The 19,273-nt window shown below is 34.7% G+C and overlaps 1 protein-coding gene across 1 annotated transcript; it reads left to right on the top strand.

The window, feature by feature from the left end:
* Positions 1 to 483: 483 nt before the first annotated feature.
* Positions 484 to 8,175, top strand: LOC137573874 (G-protein coupled receptor dmsr-1-like). Its single transcript, XM_068285943.1, has 3 exons — positions 484 to 769; positions 6,461 to 7,584; positions 7,756 to 8,175. The coding sequence occupies exons 1-3, from the start codon at positions 702 to 704 to the stop codon at positions 8,037 to 8,039; spliced, it is 1,476 nt and encodes a 491-aa protein (XP_068142044.1). The 5' UTR covers positions 484 to 701; the 3' UTR covers positions 8,040 to 8,175.
* Positions 8,176 to 19,273: the final 11,098 nt, after the last annotated feature.

A 19,273-nucleotide genomic window follows, 5' to 3' on the forward strand; every position in this document is an offset into this window, starting at 1 on the left:
CAAAAAAAAAAAAAAAAAGTCTGTAAAAGCTGCAATTCTTTCTTAAGGCAATTGTTGCTAATTAAGTTGCAAGTAACAGCAGAGGCATTTGAGTAGAAAGAAAAGAAAGATGCCAAGCTTGTGCATGATGTGAATGCTAAATGAAAATTTAACAACATTTTTCCTAATCGGCTTTGGGGCCACCAACACGCACCCAGAGTCAAGACACACATACACGCACACTCACAAGAGAAGATTTGCTTAGAGGCGTCAGGGTGTGGGAGTATGGAGTACGTGGAGGCCTGGTGAATTGAAGTTTTCGACTAATGTACAATATATGTATATAAATGCTTTCAAGTGTGCGGCAAATGCGCCGTATGTGCAACAATTTACAAACTCACATTAATTATACGCCATGTTTAACATGCTCTTATATCAATGTCTATATCTTTTTTTCACTCACTCAGTCTCTTGATGTCTCTTTCTCCTTCTGTCTCATTGCAGCTTTAAATTGTAAAGAATTCAATTATTAATGCAACAATTGTCTATGCCCGTGTCCGGGTCGTCGTTTCGTGGTTGTTGCTGTTGTCCTTGGTCGCAAATGCGATTGCATTGAGTGACAACCTGAAACAAGCGACAGCAACAGCAACAGTAGCTCAAGCAGGAGTAAATAGAGACGAGACGAACCGAACCAGCAACAACAACAACAATAAACTACAACAATGGCCAGTGGCAACAATGAAACTGCGCCGCTCTACTGCGGTAGTGGCATGGATAATTTTCATACAAGGTAAGTGTGAGGCAGAGTAAAATGCAAAGTAAAAGTGGGTGGAGAATTGCCCAATGTCAATGTCAATGCCAGAGACTGACTGAGGCAGCAACAACGAAAGCAACATTGACAACGCAAGCTTCAGTAGGGGGCAGGGAATGAGGTATGGCAGGGGAATCGGTACCTCAAGGGCAGCAACAGCAGCAACAACAACTCAAACAACATTCAGTTGATGACAACAATATGGCATCGTTCAAAAATCGATTAGCGCTAAGCGACCTACTTTCCCCCACTCACCTACGAACACACAAGTAACACAGTTAACCATCATTTCTCTGGGGAGTCTCTTCAATTTCGATTTGCCATATAATTTTTGGTTCCAAATGAAATTGACGATTAACCCAAAAGTTTTGTTCTTTGTTTTTGTTTTCTGTTTTCCGTTTTGTTGCTGTGATTTGCGACAAGGCCACGAACCATCAATTGATGACTTGAATCCAATTTAATGCTGATTTCCTATAACCAATTTTCTGTTTCTTGTATGTTGTGTGCCTATTGTGCCCTATAAAAAAAAAGTAGCCAACGCTAAACTCAACGCAAAAGCAGCAACAGTGTAGGCAACAAATTTAATGACCAGGTCCAAAAAAAAAAAAAAACCCGTAACTGCACCCATAAATATACGAATACAAAAATGCGGAAAGTCGTACAAAAGGTAACAAAATATATTTATTGCCCTTGCATGCCAAGAACTCGTAAATGAAATGGGCGTGGCATAGGGTAACTCTTCAAAAAAAAAAAAAAAAAAAAGAAGAGAAGAGACCCAACCGACAAAAAAAAAAAAAAATTCTGCATTTCGAGATCTCAAAAACACATTCTAAGGGAAATCTTTCTGATTTATTTACAACCCAATTCGTCAGTCTATAAACTGAGATCAATTATTGAGAAGTCTGAGAAGAGCAAATAATAAGTCAATACAATCAAAAAGCTTAACTGTTGAAAATAAAAGATTTGATACATCTCTATCGATCAGAGACAAAGAATTCCAGTTAGCATCAAGGAAGCTTTTCTGGTGGCTCATAGAAATTGAGGCTCGGTCTTAAAATTTGTTTTCTTCTCTTCTTTTATCTTAAACTACCCTACTTACGCATATTTTTTTCCTTACTTTTTGTTGCGATCGATTTTGGTTTCATTACACTAATTTAGCTTTTAAGTATATATACAAAAACAAATTTATTTTTGAAAAGAAAGTCTAAATTACAAACATCTATTTCTGCCGAGAGCTCGATGAGAGACTAGCATAAGTTGAAAAAAAAATGATATACTGTTATTTATTAAGTCAACCTAACTCAATTAACCAATAAATGAAATTAAAAAAAAAAAAAAAAAAATTATTGAGAAGTAATTTGTGAACAGAATACAATTACTTATTAGAAGTAATTCGTCAACAGAATACAAATCTACGTATATATATTATTTATAGCCTTTCAAATTAACCAATACCACCATAAAATTCAATGGAAATGGAATTAGAAACACGAATTTCAATATGTTTCTTTTTAAAAATTAAATATAACGCATACTTACATTAACATTTCATTCATATCATTTGTTTTAAAAACAATTTAAAATTCAAAAACTGATTTGCGTCGGCAACTAAAATAAATTATAGAAAATCTTGTATTTCAATAACTGAAAATGCAGTCTCAATGCTCCGAACGTATGCGACAGTATATAGGACTTACAGAACTGGTTAAAGTGGGTAAATTTGGGTAAACCAAATTTAAAAAAAAAAGGAATAGAAAAGATATTTATTGCTTTGAACTAAGGAATTAAGGAAAATAAGTGAGTTGTGACTAGCTAAATGAGCTCAACGCATTTATAGCAAAAAATACAGAACAACTATTGAACAACTCCGCATTGGACAATACTGTGTTGGGTAACTAATATTGTAAACTGAATCAGACTGCAAGCCGTTCTAAAAAATTGAACACCAATAACAAAATCCTTAAGCGATTGGTTGTACTTCAAATTAAGAATTCATATTCCAAATATAAAAAGCAAATTGCAAAATAAATTATTCTACAAGTATATTTCTTTCAAACTTTGGTCTTTGCGTACTAGAAGATTTAAAAAAAAGTTCCCTAATTACTCATGAAACTCTATTGAATTTCTATACTGATAACAGTATACAGTGTTGAACACTGCATTGTACAGTACAGTGTTAGCAGCGATAAATGTACGACTTTTAAAATTAAGTAAACAAAAAATATTATGTAACATTTGATGATCAAGAAAAGTTGTTTTCATGTGTGTACATAGCCCCAGATATGTTTATTTACCGACGGAAGTTCCCAAAAATTTAGAACTTGGGACTTTCCGTTAACACTTTGGGAGTCTCTTAGTTAAATATCTGCAATAAAACCGTCTTCTTACATTTCCGTATACATTGGGCATACACACAATGTTTTTGTTTTTCCTTCCTTTAACCAGTGCCAATAAAAATGTCAAAGCCTGCAGCATTTTTTATTTAGTCTGGGGTTGGGTATGTTACGCTACCTTCCTTCTCCAGCTTCTGCCGAGTCATCCCTCACCACTTTTGCCGTTGTTAAAGATCAACATTTTACTGCCTTTGTTTAGTTTTCCTTCAGTTGTTGTGGGCAAACGGATGGTGTGTGTGTGTGTGGAGACCAAAGAACTCTAACTTTCAACATTCAAATTTTGGCCAGATATGCTGAGGCTCAAAGTTTTAGACCAAAAAAGAAACAAAAAACACACAAAGATGCTTTCATTTCAGCTTTTGGTTTGGCTTTGCGTGTCCTCAAGCAGCGTTTGTTGGTGTTTGTGATGGTGTGCTTCCTGCTACTTGGTTGTTGTTGCTTTTGTTGTTATGGTATTCAACAAATTAGACTTAGCAGAAAATTTATATGTATGTATATATATAGAGAAAAAAGAGAGAGAGAGTCCCACACTCAGCAGACAAGACTTAGTCTTCTGCGGCTTCAGTGTCACCCTGCATCTCTGAGCATCGCTTACTTGCAGCTGCATTTTTCTTTGTGGTTGACTGGCAGAAAGTAAAGCGAAACGAGCAACGAACGTGAAAAAGCTTTAATAAACTTCCGCACATCTGAATGAGCGACATGTGTGTCCTGTTTGTGTGTGTGCGTTTGTATGTGTCCGGAGGCCTTTAGTTAAATTGTTTATTGCTTTCGGTGTGAAATTTTCACTAAAACCTAAAACCCAATGACAGTTAAGTAGAAAATATGTGTATGTAAGCTTCTCTAAGAAAATGCTATCATATAGAAGTGCGTTTTATACGATTTCAGGTAAAAAATATATTAGTTATCATCTTATAAACTTTATAATTAATATTTAAGAAAATCTAGTTATCTAAATTCTGAAAATTTCTAGTCTTACCAAGAATATTACAAAATCCCAAGAAGAAGTTTACTTGGCTTTAACTTCACTGTTAAATGAAAATCCTAAACTATGACTTAGGTTAAATCTTAAACTTGGCTTTAAGCAGAAGGCAATAGACTATGAAATATATTTCAGCTATTCAACATAAAACTTTTCACTCAGAGACACTCATTGTCCGACAGTAAAAGTTCAGGTGAACAAAACAATTTTAGGTCTGTTTTCTTCAAATAACTTTTACTTTCACTCTGCTCTTCATTCATTCAGCGGTTCGTTTGGTTCATTCATTCTTGTCGTGAGCCACCATTCATCAACATGGATTATCAAAGGCAATAAATTAGACTAAGCGAAAGAAACATTCTTCATGGGGTAGAAAAGCGAAGCTAGGCTAACTCAAATGGAATGTGTGTGTTTTGTCAGTTGCATTTTATTTTCAGGGAAGGGAAGGAGCATGAATTTGATGAATGGAGTTGTAAATTCCCTAACCCGATGATGTTCGCAGGTTAGACAAGGGTCGTCGTCTCACTTTGGGTAGGTGCATTCCTATGGCTTGACTTTGATGTCTGTCCTATTTCAATTTCGCACTCAATTTCAACTAGTGAAAAGCAATGAGAAAAGTGTCCCAAACGCACGTCCGTCCGTTTGTCCTTTCGTCTGTCTATCAGAGGGAAAGCAAGAAAAAGGAGAGAGAGAGAGAGAGAGAAAGAGCGTTTAACATCCATGTCAGAGGACATATGTAACAATAATTTATTATTTTATTGTTCGGGGAATAAGCAGAAACCCGTAGGTAGCAGCCAGCGTAAAAAGAGAAGAAACTAAATATGGAGAGAGAGAGAGAAATGTTTGCCAAAATGTGAAAGTGAAAACGCATTTCGAAAATTAAACAAGAAGAACCGACAACAATTTTTCGTACATGTTTTGACAAAGGGCTAACCGCTCAGCCAAGCCCCGCCAAAAAAAACATCAGAACAGAACAGAAAACGAAAATGTTCTTTATTATTTATGTTAATTGCTTGTTTTGTGCGTGTGTTTGCGGTTTCTTTTAGAGCCTTCTCTTTTTTTTTCGGTTTTCTTGGTTTTTGGCAAACTTTTTCGGCTTTTTGCGCCATTAATATAGCTCATACGTCACGTAGGCATCGGCGAAAGGATTGGTATGCTCCCTGGTTGGCCCTGACACATTGGCGTTTGAATTTCTTCGTTTGTCGTTTGTCGCTTGCCGCTTGAGTGGCGCTTTGAGACGGCTTTTCTTTTTTTTCTGCGTGTCGTTTTTGTACGGCGGGGGGCTAGAAGGGGTCTTGGGGTTAAGGTGGGGGCGTGTCGTCTGGCCTGGGCGTGACAGCGTCAAGTGTCGCCTTCAAACAACCCACACACATACACACTCAGAGAGAAAGAGAGAGTACGAGAGCTGTCGCTAGCAATTTGGCACGTCTTTGACACAAAAGTAAATGGCCAAGTGTTAGATACACATCTAATTGCCACATTGTACCAGTAGAAGAAGAAGCAGCAGCAGCAACAGCAACATCTTTGGCATTAGACAAGACATACTATCCAATCTATCCAACCCATTCTACACCTTTAATTAAACACAACCACTGAGCCACAGAGCCACATCTAGGCCACTTTGTGGCTTATAAATACCATTAACCATTGCCCAACAGACTTACTTACGAAGGCAACATCGGCGGGGGTGTTCTGACTAATTAAAACTAAAAGCATAGCCATAGTCAAGAGTTGCTAACCTCTGGGTGGTACGTTGCTACTACTTTTTCGTTCTAAATGGCAACGAATTTAAGTTGACATGAGATAAATGGCTAAGAGATATATATTTAAGCAATATGATCGGTGTATATGTATGCTCAAATGACAATGAATGATTAATTCGAAAACCATTTTAATTAACTAGCTAGCTGGCTAATAATATAGAATCACTGGTTAACTAATGGCATTTGAAGGGCAACCCAAAAGCTCCTTGTTACCAATCGCTTGTGATAATTACGACCATCTTGAAACTAGTTTGATTGCGAATTTAAGCTTGGACTCAAATTTTACTGAAAGTTGCAAATCAACTGTGAAAACTTTAAATGGTAAACAAGAATGTATAAATTGATAGTATAGTACACTAACCTTATTGCAATCAGAGCCGAAAAGGATTATACAAAACATATTTTAAGCGACAAGAGCACATAAATTCATGTCGGTCGTTCCCCTGGATTTATTATTTGTTAATTCAGTTGGTTTTTCTATTATTTCTGTGTGTACTTTAACTTTTTGTGTAATTCTTTTGTTTTCTTTTCATTGCAGCTACAAAAACATGCATGGCTATGTCTCTTTGGTGGTTTGCATACTGGGCACCATAGCCAACACATTGAACATAATTGTGCTAACACGACGGGAGATGAGGTCACCAACAAATGCCATACTCACTGGTCTGGCTGTGGCCGATTTGGCTGTAATGCTGGAATATATACCTTATACGGTCCATGATTACATTTTAACGGATAGCCTGGCAAGAGAGGATAAACTAAGCTATAGCTGGGCGTGTTTCATTAAATTTCATTCGATATTTGCCCAAGTATTGCATACGATATCAATTTGGTTAACTGTTACGTTGGCTGTATGGCGTTATATAGCCGTTGGCTATCCGCAAAAGAATCGTGTGTGGTGTGGCATGCGAACGACGATAATAACAATAACTACAGCCTATGTGGTATGCGTATTGGTTGTATCGCCATCACTATATCTAATCACGGCTATTGCTGAATTTATGGATCAATTAGATGCACAGGGTAAAGTTATCAATAGCATACCATTAAGTCAGTATGTTATTGATTATAGCAATGAGATGCAAAGTGTTACAGTGGCAGCTCTCAATTCCACACCAAGTTTCAGTAATGAAAGTCTGGCCCTTAATATTAGCTCTATAGTGACAACAACAACAAGTACAACGACTCCAGCACCAACAGCACCTTCTCCTGTTGTAAGAAATGTGACTGTTTATCGTCTCTATCACAGTGACTTAGCTTTGCATAATGCCTCACTGAGAAATACAACATTTCTCATCTATAGCGTGGTCATTAAATTAATACCTTGCATAGCTTTAACAATATTATCGGTGCGCCTGATTTTGGCATTACTAGAGGCAAAGCGTCGACGAAAGAAACTTACAAGTAAGCCAATAGCGGCAACAACAGCAACTGCAACAGGTACCACTAATGGTACCAAAGTCTTGGTCAATGGCAAACCAGCTGAGCGTCCAAGAAAGAATAGTAAAACATTGGAAAAGGAGAAGCAAACAGATCGCACAACAAGAATGTTATTGGCAGTGCTTTTGCTATTTCTGATCACTGAATTCCCACAAGGAATTATGGGATTACTGAACACTGTGCTGGGTGATGCCTTTCTAATGCAGTGCTATCTAAGACTGAGTAAGTAGAAAGCCAAAACTAACGATTTTATATTTAACTTGCACACAACACAAGTAGATTGAATAAAATACTTTCTCTGTCACAATTGGCTTTAAAATGAGAATACAGATGAATATTAATTAGCCAGGGCTTTTAACATCGTCTCTACTTCCATTTATTACTACACTTCAGGTGACCTCATGGACATTTTGGCTCTAATCAATTCGAGTATTAATTTCATACTCTACTGTTCGATGAGCAAACAATTTCGTACCACATTCACCTTGCTGTTTCGACCGAAATTCCTTGACAAATGGCTACCAGTGGCTCAAGATGAATTGGCTGCTGTCCGGGCAGAACGCTCGATGGCAGACAAACCGAAACTAAGGCACCAACAGCACCAACAACAACAGCATCAACCCCAAGTGGTTACCACAACCACAACCAATAATACAACACAAGTGACGAATCTGTAGCATAGGAATCAACAGCGTTGCTATCCGGCACCTGCAGCAGCACCAGCAACAACGACAGCGACAGCTTCCGCAACGCTTGGCTTAACGCGACGGAGACGCCAAAGTTCGTTAATTCGTCGCCTATTGAGCTTAATGAAGCGTGGAAGGCATGGCGAAAACGAGTTGGAGATGCCAGAGATTGTGCCGGCCAGTGAGAATATTGCTGTCCACTTTCAAGCCATTGTTGTTGTTGTGGACAAGGCTAGCGGAGCAACGGATCATCAATTGTGCTTAAATGCAGATGATGATCATCATGATGATGATGATGAACAGGTGAAAACTGTGACGTAATGCGATTTTATAGTTATAACACACACAAATAAATAAATAAATAGTTAGAATAAAATGTAAAATAGAAATACCTATATATACATACATATACATAGGTATTTATTTATACATACTCATATATTTAATCAAATTTTTTTTACAAAGAGAGAAAGGGATGGCGGAAGGCACGATATACCTACTACTACATATACATAGCTCATCGCTGGCATGCATCATTGACTTTAAAAATAACAATAACATAAACCAAAAAACTAAAAATCATAAAATCAAATAGTTCTCTTCACACGGCTACAAAGAAAAAATGTATCTAAGTAAATGCAAACACACAAACACATAGAAAACGTTGTTGTATAAACCTATATATATATATTTTTCTTTATCGAATATATATGTATGTATGTATGTATGTATGTATGCTTACACCCGTTACGTCCCTTTACCCTGCCAAAAAAGAAAAAAAAAAACAAAAAATAAATAACAAAAGTAAAATCAAATAATATAAAAGCTGTTGGTAAGCTCTTATTCTGCAGAATTCATATGCATTTCTGATTTCATTGCGCCATAAAGTATGCAACAACAGAATATGAATTTTCTCCAGAAACGATTTCAATAAAACCTTCTAAACACAAAAATAAAAAAACACATGTAAAAAATATATAGAAATATATATTATGTAGTTATATAAATTTATAGCATAACACTTAAATATAATTTTGGACAAACATCCAAGTCTAATTTAAGTGGCAAGCAAATTGCAGGGACTGAGATTGAATAGAAATCGAATAATAAAACCAAGATAAATCAAAGTAAAAGCTTTCTATTTTGCAAATACATTTTCAGTTCTTCTTTTTATTTTCATAAATCTGGTCGAGTGGAATGTTTTTGATTATGGAGAACATAATCAAATTTGTTTCATTTGAATTTCTGCTAAATCGTTTGAATGTTGCGTATACATACAAATATGTAATTGAATATTACAAGGGTAAAACAAATATTTGAATGCTGCTTTTAGTCGTTCAATTAGGTTTTATTATGAATTTGTGTAGATTACAATAAAACTATTTTAAGCTTGTGGGTAGTTATCTGTTTTTGCAGATTAAATATTTTTGAGATTTTGAATAAGTATGGTCAGAAACCCATTAATTCATATTAAAAAAAAAAATAGATATAAATTTGATATATGTATTGGCAATAGTTGTGATTAACTAAATAAAATAGTTGGGTAAACTTTCTTCCTTTCCTCTCGATCTCGCTCTCCCTCCATCTCACTCTTTCTCTCTCTAGTCTCTGCAATTTGCCAAAATTGTATACAGTTTTTTTTTAAAACAAATAAATGCATATTTGTGTGCATAAATTAATTATAAAAAAAAAGTTGGGAAAACAAAGAATACTTCAGACTGCTTAAACTTAAAACAAAAAACCAAAAAAAAAAAAAAATGTCAAGCAAAAAACTGATGCATAAATTTATTGATGATTGAAGTATTTGCAATTGAGCCCCAAACAAATATTTTCAATATCGTTAATAATTACAGCAGCAGCAGCAAATAATTGAAAAATTAATTACAATGATTGAAATGCAGCAAAAGGTAGTTTTATTTTTTCAATGCTAAATAATTAGCATATAATGAATAAATCAATGTGTAACAAATAAAAACTAAAAAAAAAAAATAAAACAAAACAAAATTAAATCAAAAACGAAAGGAAGAAAAAATACAAAACGAATCTACTCGAATAAATATTTACATTTATTGTAAATGCAAATCAAATTAAAATTTAAATGTTGCCACTTTGCTTGCTGAAAGTAAGCGTATTAAATTCAATTTAAAACAAAAAACAAAAAAATCCTGATACAAATTGTTGTTTGTTGTTATGTTTATAATTATAATTAGGTTAAGTGTGATTGAAATCTATATATAATAATCTTAGGCTTATGCGTTCGAGTTAAGTTTTTTGAAAAGTCGATTAAGTCATTTTTTTTTATATAAATACGATAATAAATACATTTGTGTATGTATATGAAAATATATATATATGTATTTATATGTATATGCATATAAAGATAAAGAAAATTTTTTTCCAAATAAAATCAAATGCTCAGAACAAAAACAAAATAATAAATAATCGAAAAAAAGGACAACAACAAAATTTGTTTACATTTTCTGGCTGAAACTTTGCGGAAACTATTTATTTGTTAGTTGTTGCTCATTACTTTCTATTGCTCGCCCCCCTTTTGTATTGTTTATAGAATAAAAGTTTAAATTTAAAAAAAAAAAAATTTTTTCGAAAACAATTTATTTCTTAAACACAAGTTTTTGGCAATCATTTTTAATTTACCCCTAAAAAAATAAATGTAAGCCAAAAAAAATGTTAAAAAAAACTTTTACCGACAAGACATTTTAATAAAGTTTAATTTGCATTAGCCATAAAGAAAAACCACAAGGAAAAGTTCTCAGAAGAAGTAGAAAAACGAACGCAGAAACAAAAAAAAGCAAAAAAAAACAATAAGCATGAGAAATGTCTTAACAAACTTTATGGTCGGACACGGGCCAGGGCGGGGGCCCAAAAGAAATATTCAAGCAACAAAAGGCTAGTAGTGAAAGATGATGGCGAAATCACAGAAATGAGAAATGTTGGCTGCCAACTTTTCCTTTCTCGTCTTGAAGCGAAACCTCGCTTTTCCTTTTTTTGTCTGCCTGTCTGTCTGTCTGTCTATCTGTAGTTTGTAGTAGTTTGGCAGATACATAGATATATGAGGAGAGAAAATAAAAAAGATGGCTATAAGAGTTGATAAGCCATGGAAATGGTTAAGTTGGTTGCGGTCAATTGTTGAGAACACTTTCCACTTGGCTTTAACTATACATTTTAGTATTTTTCGTAAGCCCCATTATCATAGACAAATAAGTAGGGTATATTAAAGCAGCATTTGATGTCTGACTATTTAGACACAATTGTGTAAATTCTCTTGTCTCCTTATTAAATAAAATATCTCACTGTAATTATCTCTGAACATTTCGCCGAAATTCTTTATATTACCTTAATTCTCAATTATTTTCGCTTCACAGGATCAAAAAGTACCCTTGAGTTATTTAAGGTTATGCAGGGTATCATTTAGTCAAAGTTTTTTTTGAGCCTAATTTTTTTGAAAACCTTTTATTGTGGCCCATTATTTTCCATATCTTTTGCTAATTCTTCATTTACCTTTTTTGCGCTCTTCAATAATCTTTATGGGCCAGCACAGCATAACCTTTTTTTTATGTTTTTGTTTTTTGTTTGCGCTTGGCCAGCTTATTAAATAATAAACCCAATTAAACGTCGTAAAAGCCAGGTCGAAAACCCCTTTAAGCCCTCTACTAATTAACTCAATTGACGCCTGTTCTCATTCTCGACATTTGATTTACTTATATATTTTGTACCTGTCCCTTTTACCCTTACGTTTGAATATATTTCGGGGTCCAATTAAAAGCTTTTACAATTGTTCTGTTAACTCAAGCCCCAACTTTACCTATCGCTCAATTAAATACAAATAAAAACATTTGGCTCTGTTTTTTTTGCCAAATTTTTAATATTTTTTTCCATTTTGCCGGATATGTTGGGAGACCTATGAATAATAAAATGCTACTAGCAGGCCATAAAATGCAGCAGGGCTTTCAGGGCAAACTTTGGCCATTAGAGAAACGTGTGGCAACTGTTAACCAATTTTTCCAAGAAGCAGCAGCCAGAGACCAGAAAAAAAAACGGAAAAAGAGAAACCCATGCAATTTGTGTTGGCCATTAAATTTTCTGGCCATAGAAGAAGGTAGCAGGTGTCAAGGAAATCGAATTCTCTTTAACATTGATACTCATGACCATCGAATGGACACACCGGCAGAGAAGCCTCCGGCGGAAAAACGATGCTTTAATATGAAACAAGCAAAATAATGTTTGGAAAAAACTATTTCAAATTCTTAATTGACCAATATTGTTGGTCACTATGACAAAGGTTTTACTTTTTTGATTTGATATCTTTACATTCTTCCTGCTGACTTTTTCTTTCATAATTTATTAGTTTTTCTTCTCTCTCATATTCTAACTTCTAATTATGTCTTCTTTTGTTTTATCTAGTTGACTTCGTCACTTCACCTCTTTGTCTGTCTGTCTGCCCGTTAGTAAAAACTTTTCATATGGATTTTGATTGAAAAACTTTGCCACAGAAGGGTCAAAAGAGGGAAAAAGCGTAAGATGAAGCTGCAAGATAGATAGATAGATGGAGAGTTGAAAAAATAGAAGAAAACCCTCAGACTTTAAAGGAGAACATTTTTGCATCTAACCATGCAATGTCATGTCATGGCAACAGGAATGATTTCATTTTCATCAGTTTCATTTTCCGCCCAATTTTAAGCCTCCTTTGCCCATTTCTCTCTGTCTCGCTCTGTCTCACTCTGTCTTTCCCTTTCTCTGCCTTGATATGTGTGTGCATTCATTCTATGACTGAGAAATGCACCCTCTGCATAATGGATTTGAGTACAATTAGCAAGCAGATGTTGCCACTGACATGACTTTCAACTGGCCCCTAAACAACATCATCATCATCTTCAGCAGCAGCAGCAGCAGAGGCTCGAGGAGAAACTAGATACTGTACATGCACAGACAAACGCACACATCATGTGGCCATATTTTGGAAAATGTATGAAGCATATTTCGGTATTATGCCCTTAATTGCTGGCCCCCAAAAGCCCCCACTAAACTATCCCCCTTTCCGCTTCATCCTAATATACAAAAATACTTATACACGTGCCACTTATCCCTTGCCTGTTGCTGATGTTGCAGCCGCATCTAATGAGTCTCATTAACGTAATTACATTATGAAAATGCAAAAAAAGCACAAGAAAGAAACGAAGTAGAAATCTCAAACACTTGATTATGATACGAAAAGGGAGTATCTACCTGGAGTATGCGGTGTGTTTGTGTGTGTATGTCACTACGAGTGTGTGCTTACACATCACTGCTTTCCACATCAAAGGCTAATCTGTCTAAAGCTCTAAGGCAACTGCAGCAACTACCCACTGTGTAATACAACTACAATTTGAAAGGACTCTGTTTCCCTAATGCATATCGCTTAACTGATTTATAAGCTTTAAACTGGTAGCAAATTAAGGCCATTAAACGTTCAAGGAATTTCTAGACAAAGATATTCATTTTTTCTAGCTTAAGCTGTACCTTAAGCGGATTGCACTCGATCAGAAATAAACAAATGTGTAGACCATTAACACAAGTTGGCATAGGTGATTACCACAACTGGAACAACGTTTCTGTGCCATTGAAATGATAGGTTGCAAACTGGCTGATGTCAAAACGTCGACAGCTTTTTCAAGATAATAGTAACCAAAAAATTAAGACTTGCTGAGAAACTATTCGTGGATTTTTACCACTTCAACTGATTGTTGATGGTTCTATTTGACTGTTAACGAACCGTATCGGTAGGTACATCAAAAAGGGTTTGCAATTTCCTCCTAAATGGGCTTCCGATGATGCTTCCGCTTGTGAATCTCCTAGGCTAAAAGTGAAATTCATTTGCTTTACCTTTTGCACCTAAAATCGGCTTATAGTTCTGTACTACGAAAAACACATTAGTAGCACCCACCACCACCACCATATGCGCTCCCGCTCTAGAGATTTGAGTCAAACTTTTAATGTACAAACAAGAGAAATTTGTGTGTTATACAAAAGTCAGTGCTCAGATTCAAATTCACTGAGTTGAAGGCTTAATAATGAGCATGTGTTTGAGTATGAGCAACTTACATTAAATTCATGTGAATAACTCACAGAGAGAGAGCGAGATTCGGTAGAAAGACAACAAGGACATGTACATAGGACAACGCCCAATTGGCCACGTGTGTGCCACTTGAATGACTAACAAGCAGCGGGAGCAGTAGTAGGGACAAAATTGAAAGTAGATCTATCTAAGTAACTGAAAGCCGACCAATTAAACTAATGGCAGACGAAAATTTAATGGTTCCTCCCCCCCATCTACACATTAATTTTAATACGTGTGTCCATATATAATATTCATGAGAAGCAGCCTCTTGTTCACCTACCCCTCCCCTTTTGTCTACCAAAATATTGCAGTCTGTTGAAAATTACATACTTACTTCAAATTATTTGCCAAGTTTACTTTGCGGACGTTCAATCTTCGTCAAAAAGTGTTTGCCTTCTGCTGATGCTGCTGCTGCTGCAACAAAGTCGACCGAAAAAAAAAAAAAACAAAAACATGTCTTTCACTAAGCAGACTCTTGGCTTAAATATAATTGCTTTTTTTCCTTCTTTTTATTTTTCTGTTTTGGTCAACCAATTTTTCACTGGAAAATACGCGTAACTTCATGCTCGATTTTCTTTTTTGTATATCCTAGAGTCCACAAAATAGACAGAGAAGGGTATTTTGGGCAGTAATGGGATCCAAAACAATATTTTCAATATTTAGGCTGGTCAAATGATTAATATGGTCTCAATTCCAAATTTGCCTTACAGAAAAATAAACGTTTTATAAAAACGTCTTATGAAACTCAAATCAAACTTATATAGAAGAAGCTATGTTTCATTATAGGATATTTTTGTATCGATGCTGATGCTGCAATGTACATCCGTTTTTTTCTACCCACTGCTTGTTTTCCATGTAACTGTCAATTGTCAAAGTAGTTGGTATATTTCTAAGATTTCTATGTCCTTTCAGCTTTAACATCCAGAAGCTCAAGCATCTTAAAATGTCGCGTTGAATGACTGTCTTCCTGTAAGGCCCTGTTATGCATTAGTTTTGCTAGGACAAAATGTTTTTAAAGACTGGATTTTTTTCCTAAGTATTTTAGGGATTTATGGTTAGGCAATTTGGCTTTCTCTTTTAAAAGGGAATTTTTATTTAATTCGATTTGAACAATCTCCAATGCATTTTTTAGAAGCCAAAGACAAATTTTCACTTATTTGCTCGGATTAACTAAATGCCATTTCATTACCTGACATCAGCGGGGGAGAAAAGAGAAGAAGAAAGGAAAACCTTCTTCACTTTGCTATTTTTTTTTTTGTTTTTGAAAAAATTTATGTTTGTTAGCATGGCAGCAACAAAAATTGTTTGATGTAAATAATTAACAAGCCATGACGTTGGAATGGTAAGGGCAATGAAAGAGGATGGAGTCAGGATGACCAGCCAACCAAACCCTCCACCATCACACTCAGCATTTGTTTTTGCCATGGTTTTTCCTGCTTTATGGGCCAAAGCCAAAGCGCTGATGAGTGGACGAAGGAAGCAAAAAAAAAAATCCAACTAAGTAAGAAAATTCCTAGCTTACTAAAGTCACGTTTTGAATATACCCTCGACTCTGATGGTTAGATTCTGAGACATTAATTCTGAAAAAATTGCAATGCGGCTTAAATCCCGACACTCATATGTAAAGAAATGGTTTTCGGTTGAATTTCCAGGAAAACATCTAGGATTTAAAACCGCTTACACAAAGATCTATCCTACTATAATGCATATGTATATATACGTATATAGCAAATCAAGGCAAACTCCAACTAAAAAGTACTTCCAAGTAAAAATGTACACTTAGATTTGAGTTAATTCGAGTAACTGGCATTTTACTTTGGCAAAGGGGAAAAAACCAACAGCAAATTGAGACCAACCCATTGCTCACGATGTGCTAGGTTTTTTCCCCTTCTAGGGTATAAAATAACAACAAGGACAAAAGCAACGTACTAACCGTTGGTAATTGAGTAAAATTGCCACAAATAGAAATACATACATACATATATACACAATAAAAATGCGAAAGAGGAAAGCAAAACTAGAAAGTGAAATAAATGTTCGCAATTTTTGCTTAGCACCGGAAATGTGAGTACATAAATTAGGGAAAATCTGGACAAGAAGGCTTATATAGTAAGCCCAAAACAGTAATCGGTATCACAATGAGATTTTGTTCAGCTAATGACCAATTTTGAATAAATAAACATATAAGGTCATGTCGACACGATGTACATTAATTCATTTGATACGCTACATTTGAGGTATATCAGACATCAAAGAACATTTAACATTTAAAAGAACTGTATTTGAATATTTTTTTTGCCTTTTTTCATTTTTTTTACTATTTAAATATAAAGTTTTTTTTTAATTGTAGGGTATTTTATAGTATTGGCAGACCCCAAAATATTGCATCGTTTTTATTTTCTGTTTCGTGCCACGTTAAATTATTAATTGACGCAATCGGCAGGCATTTAGTTGACAGCTAAAAATATATTTATGCAGAAATTTATGACAAATGCATATTGCCAAATATGCAAAATCAACTTGGTAAACCTTTTTTGGCTTTAGCATTTACTTTAACATTTCGATTTGTTATGTGTGTGTGTGTGTGTGCCTAAGTTGGTGTGTGTGGTTTCCAATTTCTTCCTCTTTGATGTATCGATAGAAAGGGGAAAACCAACAACTTTATGTACTTTAAGCCTATCAAAACTCAAATCAACTCAAACCATTACAAATTTCCAACCCGTTGCCATACCAATTATTACTCTCAACTCTTCTTATTTTTCATTTGTTGTTAACCTTCAAAGCGATTTTCAGTTACAGTAACCACATTTGAAAATAATTGCTTACAACAGAGGGGGGAGAAGAAAACAACAAAAAAATAAAAATAATAAAAATCATTTCTTCATAGACAATTTTTTTTTGTTCTGTTGTCCATTTTTCAAGTAAGTTTTGTTCACTTTTTTGTAGAAACCAACACTTAATACCAAAAGAAAGAGAAACGAAAGGAAAACATATCAGAAAACAAGATGGCCAAGTCACGTTCTTCATAGAAATCCCTTTTCATTTCCGTATAGAGAGTTATATGTACATATGTGTGTGTACATATGTGTATAAATAGATACGAGAGGCGATAGATAAGTAATAGAAAAGTATCATCCGATTATTGCTTACCGATTAAGCTTGAACAAACCTGGCAAACTGATCCACAGCCGTTTTAGCTTCATTTCATCTCTTCTGTAAAAAATAAAAACAATTATTAATACATGTCTCATAACTTTTTTTCGAATGGTGACTTCTCGGAATCAATCAACCATCTTACTGGCACAACTTACAACTACTAAAGTACCCCAAAAACCTGACCATGAATTTGTTCTTTTGGAATTTCGTTCAAATACCAGTCGTAGGTAGGTGGGTACACACAGATATATTTCCTATGACATCAGCAAGAGAACAAAAGACGCAACTTCAATGACATTTGATATGATTTGATTACAATATTTGTTTTTATTTTCAAGTTTTTTCATTGTGGCAATTGTAAAGCTTGCTAAAGGATTTTAGTTTCTCTGTCTGTTTCTTGGTCATCCGTTTTTAGTTTTTCTTTGCTTATTTCTTTTGTCTCTCTACGCCTTTTGTTTTTAGTCACATTTTCCATCTGCTAATGCAGTTTTGTGGTTAAAGACCAAAAGAAATAGAGCTAGTAGAAAATGTTACTCATTGTTTCTCTGGCAAAAACCACACAAAAAAAAATAAGGAAATTACATAATTTCCATTAAGCTTTTTCGCTTGTGAATATATTTTATTTGAATGAAAGCCACAAGACTCTTTTGATAAATTTATTATTTATACCAATTTATGTTTCTCTGCAACTAACCGAAATAAGCTTCTTAATCAAGATAATAATATGAATATGGTTAACACCAATCAGTAGTATCTCTTTTAAAGTTCAACTCAAATGTTTAAATAGGTAGATAAGTTACCACTGAGTTTCGATTGATATTCCCATTGTCTCTGTTGGCCAATTTGGCCAATTTTTATTGTCAATTCATTCATACTCGGAACTTTGTCTCTTTCTGTTCAGCCAATCGACAGGCAACTGGGAAAAATCTCTTAGCCACAAAACTCAAGTCAGCTTATAAGTCTGCTACAGGTATATGGAGCAGGCACATACAATGCATATATGTATCTATCTGTATTTCCATAGTATGCTAGTTGTTGTTGTTCTTTTTCGTCTTCCTGGTAGATTTCATAGTGCCGGCTCAATTTGCATAAAGCTGGCATAAAGTGCAACAGCAACAACCACAACAACAACTACTACTACAACAAACAAAGTCGGCGCCATTTTTAACACCTGTCAAGAAGCTGAACAACTCTGTTCAACACACACACACACACACACACTAGGATATTCACACAAAAACATCATCATGGCAAGGCAAAACTTGCCTTTTGCAATCTATTTTCATGGTCGTAGTTACTATTTTATTTTAAGGACATATACCTAAAGAGTAATTTCATTTAGTTACAAATTTTTGTTTATCGAATTATTAACTACTAAAGACGTTGGATTCAGTTATTAGTGAATGTATGTCTTTAAATTTAAACTCTAAGCTTTTAACAAAAGTCAAAAATGTTTAGATTAACGCATTTTATTTTTAACATTCATTTTATTCATTTATACAATATAAAGTTGACTTGATTAAAAAAGTGCCTTATTAACTTTTAATCCTGAAGCACCTAAAAAGTTGAATAATTTTCAGAATTTTTTAAAATATTTTTTCAGTTCTTAAGAACTGTATAATCTAGAAATAAATTTAAATGAGCTATGACTTTCTTCATATAGCCGAAATGTTGGAGAGATCGTTTAAAAGTGCAGAAAGCTAACTAAACGTAGGATTGTTTTTTTGCCCATAATGTTTTATTTGTCACCGTCCATGGATCTATGTATGTATATGCTGGTTGTACTTGTTATAGTTGACATTATTGTTGCTTTTGTTGCTGCTTGTGCTGCACATTTTGTAAATCTGTGAATCTTGAGGTGTCAGCCTGGCAGGCAAGTTGGGTTTAACTTGGCAAACTTTAAGGAATTCTATTTTTAACTAAAATTGGCCAATTACTCAATGCACAAATCTAC

Source organism: Drosophila tropicalis, unplaced genomic scaffold, assembly GCF_018151085.1.
Source record: "Drosophila tropicalis isolate 14030-0801.00 unplaced genomic scaffold, ASM1815108v1 contig_443, whole genome shotgun sequence".
NCBI lineage: Eukaryota > Metazoa > Arthropoda > Insecta > Diptera > Drosophilidae > Drosophila > Drosophila tropicalis.